This window comes from Chenopodium album, chromosome 27 (assembly GCF_948465745.1).
Source record: "Chenopodium album chromosome 27, dcCheAlbu1.1, whole genome shotgun sequence".
NCBI lineage: Eukaryota > Viridiplantae > Streptophyta > Magnoliopsida > Caryophyllales > Amaranthaceae > Chenopodium > Chenopodium album.
In genome coordinates, this window is record NC_137860.1 from 18,733,698 (window position 1) to 18,740,218 (window position 6,521).

At 36.4% G+C, this 6,521-nt stretch overlaps 1 protein-coding gene across 4 annotated transcripts; it reads left to right on the forward strand.

Annotated features, from left to right (window-relative positions):
• The first annotated feature begins 416 nt into the window (after positions 1–416).
• LOC145620483 (protein TPX2-like) lies at positions 417–5,021 on the forward strand. 4 transcript variants are annotated; one of them, XM_081675169.1, is made up of 20 exons: positions 417–602; positions 959–1,041; positions 1,153–1,235; positions 1,323–1,445; positions 1,530–1,600; positions 1,726–1,897; positions 1,989–2,088; positions 2,188–2,298; positions 2,390–2,494; positions 2,610–2,762; positions 2,857–2,919; positions 3,000–3,080; positions 3,182–3,340; positions 3,433–3,567; positions 3,650–3,733; positions 3,813–3,932; positions 4,014–4,180; positions 4,296–4,464; positions 4,536–4,630; positions 4,721–5,021. In XM_081675169.1, the coding sequence occupies exons 1-20, from the start codon at positions 458–460 to the stop codon at positions 4,839–4,841; spliced, it is 2,340 nt and encodes a 779-aa protein (XP_081531295.1). In that variant the 5' UTR covers positions 417–457; the 3' UTR covers positions 4,842–5,021. The 4 variants fall into 4 exon arrangements, with proteins under 4 accessions (XP_081531295.1, XP_081531296.1, XP_081531297.1 ...); XM_081675170.1 differs by having other exon boundaries at positions 1,326–1,445; XM_081675171.1 differs by having other exon boundaries at positions 1,171–1,235.
• Positions 5,022–6,521: the final 1,500 nt, after the last annotated feature.

The window sequence follows — 6,521 nt, forward strand, 5'->3', positions numbered from 1 at the left end:
CCCTGACCGACTGAACAACCCTCGATAGAGTAACTCTTAACTAGAAGGTGATCATTGAACCGGCTGAGTCGAGGCCAAAAAAGGCCGCAAGCCGGCCTGACCAAGCTACGATCCTTAATTTCTATTTTGATTCATCTTTTTTTTTTATTTTTACGTAGTATTTATATTTTTTTATTTTTTTTTTTACTTTTGATGAACATAAAACGACGTAGTAACGTAGCGCTCCTCTTTCCAAACTAGCCGTTACAAATCCGGCAAAGTGGGAATACATAAACTCATAAGTCATAACCTCCCCCTTCTCCTCCCTCCCCAAATCCGACCGTTGAAAATTTTTACCGTTAAACCCCATCCAACCCAAATACCCTTTTTTTCCCTCAAAATTCCTCATTTCTTCTCTTACACACACAAACCACTGCATCACCCTCTCTCTCCCCCCCTCCCCAACAAAGCGACGAAAATGGAAGATTCAACTTCAATATTGATCGACGAAACTTACGAATTCTCTGCTCCAAGGTTTTATGACTTCATCAATGGCGAATCAGAGGAGGATACTCGAAACGCTGAACTTTGGTTTCAGTCTGCTCTTAGTCATGCTCCTTCTCGTATGTTTTTCTACCCTCAATTCTTTGTTTTTCTTGATTTGTTCATGATCTTAGAATTAGGGTTTTGTAAGATTGTTTTATGGTTTTGGAAATTACTGTAATTTGTTCATTTTAGGGAAGATATTTCATTAAGTGTTATTCTATATAATTTCTTCAATTATGGAAGGTATATCAATAATTGGGAATAATTATTGTGATCAAATTGTTTAATTGGGGAAGATATATTTCAGCATTTGGTGTAATTGGGGTTAATTGTGGATAATTTCTGTGATTTTTGTTTACCATTGTTGCAATTTGGTGAATTTAGGGATATGCAAAGTTAGAATTTGATGATTCTTTATTTCAATAAATTGCAGCTTTCATGCTGAAAATTAAGGCTTCTAGATCAGTTCAACTTAGCAGCCTGTGCGATTTTGGTGATGCCCGAACGACAGTGCAGGTTAATCTCAGTTTCTAATTTTCGATTTCGTCACGATGATTTTTGATTTCTCAATTAATAATTGATAGAAATTTAGAATTGTGTTGAATTGGGATTCTTGTATTAATACAGTCCTCTGAATCATTGAAGCCTACAACTGCATCATCGGTTTCATCAGAAGAGTTGTCATCAAAGCTAGACCAAATTTCATCTGGGTGAGTATTTGATGTGATTTACATCATCAGTAGTTCTTGAAAACACCAAATTTGTCTATCTTAATACATGTAATGTTTTATGAACAGAAGCCAACATGTAGGGAGGCCCGGTGAAAGGGACGAAAACTCCGACCCGAACTTGATCAGTAGCCAACAAATAAGTATACCTGCTGAAGTACCTTGTGAGAACATCTGCAAAGAAGATATGAGGTGTGTTTCTGTCTGTTCTATTGTTCTGTTGATTACTCCATTTTCCTCGGACATTGTCTAATTTAACAAGTCTGTTACTTTCAGTACTGTGAAAGCAGTTGATGTGAAAATTGAACCAGAAATTAAGGTGGAATCTGCAACCTGCCCTTCTCAAGGTTGGTTTTCTAGTGCAAGCTCCATTCATGTTAGCGGACCAAAATCATGTTAGCGGACCAAAATCATCTTAGGACTAAGGTTTTGTTATGGTTGTATTTGCTTATAACTTTTCTGAATATGACAGATGTATGCACCCCAAAACCGGCTGCCTTTACTAGTAAAGGAGGCCGAACAACAACCGAGCAAAAGAAGAAGCAGACGGCCATGAAGATTGCAAGTGCACTAAAGAATCCATCAGAATTGAAATCGAAAATTCAGTCACACACAAGAAGTGCTAAACCTGCCGGTTTTAGGAGGTAGAACATTCAATTAGAGTCAAGATATACTTTGATTTATTGGTTTGTTGCTCAAATTTTGGCGCTAACCGATAATTTAATTAATCAACAGAGATAGAAGCAACTTAAACAGCTCTGTTGGGACTCCTAATTTTGTCCAGGAAAACCAGGCCATCAAGAGGCAGAAACTGGATGATGGAAAAACTAGGCAGGTCAGTGTTTCATCATTGGGAAGAAACTTTCATATTTATAATTTTGTTACTAATTTTCTTTTTAAGCTTACTTTGGTTGAAATGTTTTTATTTAAACAGATCCTAAACATTAAGCCTCCTAATCTGCTCCACAAAACAAGACCAGGTGCCCACTCTAGTTCGTCCAATTTGAGCTCTACAACAGCTAAACCCTCCAAAGAAGACAGAAAAGTAAGATTTTCTTACAACAATCCTATGTTCATATTGGATTATCTTGTTTCCAATCCTAGTACTAATTTGTATGCTCTCATTGCATATAAAGATGTATGTTAGGGATCCTCCACTGCCGCCGGTGCCATTCGTTTCTACTGCAGAGCTGATGAAGAAGTTTCAATCAAGCACTAGAGATTCTTCACTGCCTAAAAATGTATGCTCAAAAGATTATTATTATTATTTTTTTTTTTAATTAAATTATTGTTTATTATAATCTTTAAAATCATCTTCATTCTAAGTTTCAGTATTATGTTGGTGGTTCTGTGCAGGGGAAGCCTAAACTGCAATTGACAAGGCCTAAAGAACCTGATTTTGTTTCTGCACAAAGAGTTCGGTTAATAAAGGTGAAGAGCTCTGCAGAACTTGAGGAAGAAATGATGACTAAGATGCCTAAATTCAAAGCTCGGCCGCTGAACAAAAAGGTAAGTCTCTTGGTAAATAGTAACTTATTTTCAACGTAAATATTTTACTTCTTTTTCTGCATTGCAATGAGATGTCATCCTCCATTTTTTTCAGATTCTTGAGGCCCCAACTTTACCTCCATTACCCAAGAGCCTTCCTCGAAAACCAGAATTTCAGGTGGATATTTTTCCATTTATTAACTGTCAATCCTGTCAAGTTTCATTGAGAGCTTAAATCTGAATATGCATTCTATTTAGGAATTCCACTTGGAGACTTTGGAAAGGGCCAACAAGAATGCAGAAGTATCCTCCGTGGTCTCGACTGAATCTGGTCATCAGGTATAGAATTCGTTTATTAGTCTGCAAATATTATTTTGTACTGTTAGATGAATGCTCTGAAAATGCTTAAGCTAACATGAGTCATCCATTTGCATTACCAGAAAAATCAGTGGAAATCTAATCATCTAACTGAACCAAAAACACCATTGCTGCAAACATCCTTGCGAGCACGCCCAACAAAGATAAAAAGTACACTTGAGATTGAGCAAGAAGAGCTAGAGAAAATCCCAAAGTTTAAGGCTCGGCCTTTGAGTAAAAAGGTAACTTACATTTAACTTTTATAAAGCATGATCTGTATGAGTTCTAATTTATTATGATCTATGAGTTCTAATTGATTGAACTCGTGATGTAGATATTTGAAAGTAAGGGGGATTTGGGGTTGTTCTGCAACAGCAAAAAGCAAGTTACAAAACCCCAAGAATTTCATTTTGCAATTGATGAGAGGATTCCGCCACCTTCTTCTAGTGTTGTCGATCTATTTGACAAGGTACGGTATAACATTTTTTCTGCTATACTTTGATTACTTGTTGGAAGTTAGCTTTTCCTTACAATTCCATGTCTTCTTTCAGCTGTCTTTATGTTCAGAGTCATCAAACCATGAGAAACATCTTCCAAGAAATACAAAGCCTAATCCATTCCATCTTTACACTGAGGTATATATGTTTTCCCATATTGTGGAATTATATTTCAAATTGCAATGGGTAACTTACAGAATTTGTTGCATAAAACCAGGAAAGGGGAGCTGAGAAAGAACGAAGATTGATCACTGAACTTGTGCAAAAACAGATAGAGGAGGAAAAAGCCAGAGTTCGGAAGGCTACCCCGTATCCTTACACCACTGATTTCCCTGTGGTATATAATTTAATCCTCTAATGCTATTTTTTCTTTGCCTTGCCTTTTTCTTCTCTAATGTTTTTTATGCTGATGTTGAAGGTTCCTCCTAAACCCGGTCCTAAAGAATGTACTCAACCTGAGCCTTTCCAACTCGAGAGTCTAATTAGGCACGAGAATGAAATGAGAAGAGAAATGGAACAAAGACTTAGAAAGGAAAGAGAAGAGGCTCAAATGAGGATCTTCAAGGCTCAACCAGTCCTGAGCGAGTAAGCATAAACATAAGCTGAATAGATTTGTTTCAAACATCAGCTGGGTAGATTTGTTTCAAAGAGTCCTTACTCTTGCTAACATTGATTCCGCCTCTTTTTTTTGCATTTTCAGGGATCCTATTCCTCTTCCTGAGAAAGAACGTATGCCTCTCACTGAGGTTCAGGAGTTTAACCACCACGTACAACATCGAGCTGTTGATAGAGCAGAATTTGATAAGAAAATTAAGGAGAAAGAAATGATGTATAAAAGATATAGAGAAGAGGCCGAAGCTGAAAAACAGGTGCATGTACTTCCGTTTGTCATACTGACATTTTGTAGTTATTGTCCATACTGACATTTTTTATCCATTAGATGGAGGAGGAGAAGGCCCTGAAGCACCTAAGGAGGACCTTGGTGCCCCATGCCAGACCTTTGCCCAAGTTTGCTAACCCATTCGTACCACAAAAGTATGTTCTTAAAATTTTATCAATAATTATTAGTTGGTGCAACTTTATCCATTGACTATAAATTTCTTATATGGTGGTGGCTATATGCAGATCTTTTAAGGATCCAACGAAGCCAAAATCCCCAAAACTGCGTGTTCTCAGACGGAGGGAAAGAAAGGAATCAGCAGGCATAAAGGCTGCTCAATCTGCTGCTGCAGCACTAATGAGGTGATCAGGTTTGGATGCTGTCCTGTTCAAGAACTCTTTGAACCCTCAAGGGGATTTGTGTACAACAAGACTTACATTCATTTATTCTGTTATCCATTATACATATTGTAATCTAAAAGTTGTAAAGGTTTAGTGGAGGAATGATGAAAGCAGTAATTTTTTAATGTGAAATTAGCATCCAACTTTCTTAGTTTGAGTAGTAATGTGTGACACCCCTTTCATGGATCTGGCATCCAACTTCCTTACTCCGATGCCTGAGCTAAATTATCAAATAGGCAAGATGTGCAAAAATTATGGAAATTATTACTCCATACTTGTAGCATAACATCCAAACTATATGATGACCTAGAAGAACTAGGCTTTATAGAAATTTGTGGTACATGATTTCTACGTGATTAAAGAAGCTAACCAACCAACCTTTATTCACATATATCGTAAAGCCAAACAACAGAAACTTTTTTAGGCATCCAACTTGGTATATTATGTTGCTTACACACCCCACAATATATTAACAACCTAAAAAACTTTGTTGTTACAATATGAAGTACTTTCATATGTTATGTCATTTTCTGATGGTTTTAGTCATTGCTTTAGCAACTGAAAATCAAGACCTACGAATACCACCGGAACCACCAATGCAGCAAAATGGTGTCCCAACGAACCAGCAATGCATTATTGGAACCACATTTGACCTGCAAGATTGTTACTCTTACTTGACCTACGAAAACATGCCCTATCCTCCTAACTCTTGTTGCTTCGTGCTCCAGGACCTCAGGTCAATTGATGCAACTGGAAAAACTTTCACAGTTTGTCGATGTCTTCAAGCTCTTTTAGGTGACAAAAATGTGATTACAAGTCGAGCAAATGCAATGACTGAACATTGCAGCGTTAGTTTTAGTTTTGATGTCTTTAGTGGAATGTCTTGCTCCTGATAATGAGAATTGAAAATTTGAAATGTTACTTATTATGTAAAATGGCAAAACCAACTTGGTAAGAAATTAAGAAATTTCATGCTCTATCAAGGATATACTCGTATAATAAACTTTATACTTTCATCACGTGATGCCCGGTTGCACTAGTTAAGAAATTTTATTTACTAAATTATTATTGATGAATAAGAATATCTTATATACTTCCTATCCGTTTTATATGTCAAGTTACTCCCTCCGTGTTTTTTTAAGGAGTTATATACAATTGAAGGTACTAAACTACTAATGTTTACCAAAAATTACAAGGGAAGGTATTAACGTTTCAAAAGTTGCAGGTAGAGTACTCAACTGAAAATTAACCTTCTACAACAGGTTACCCAAAGTAAAAAAAAAAAAAAAGGAAAATTAAATTTCTGACATAAAGTCAGAAGCTACTAATGTTTGCTCCATTTTTCCACTAAAAAAAATCTTATAATCTTCTCCCAAAACCTTCAACACTCAATCATGTATTTCCCACAATTCTAAAATACCCCCATCAAATCAAAATCATCAATAAAATAAGCTCAAACCAATTCATTAGTGGTGAATTCATCAATAATGGACTTATTCTTTCAACGCTCATTAGATGATTTAATCAAAGGAATTCGACTTCATTCCCCAAAATCATCAACACCCCTTTCATCTTTCCTCTCAAAAGCCATTGAAGAAATTCGTCGCGAAATCAAATCAACAGACCCACAAATGAAATCCACTGT

Excerpts from the sequence above, each read along its gene's own strand:
- LOC145620483 (XM_081675169.1), top strand. The coding sequence starts at position 458 with ATGGAAGATTCAACTTCAATATTGATCGACGAAACTTACGAATTCTCT. Across the intron at positions 1,236-1,322 it reads CTAGACCAAATTTCATCTGG|AAGCCAACATGTAGGGAGGC; the intron begins GTGAGTATTTGA and ends TTTTATGAACAG. Across the intron at positions 2,299-2,389 it reads CCTCCAAAGAAGACAGAAAA|ATGTATGTTAGGGATCCTCC; the intron begins GTAAGATTTTCT and ends TTGCATATAAAG.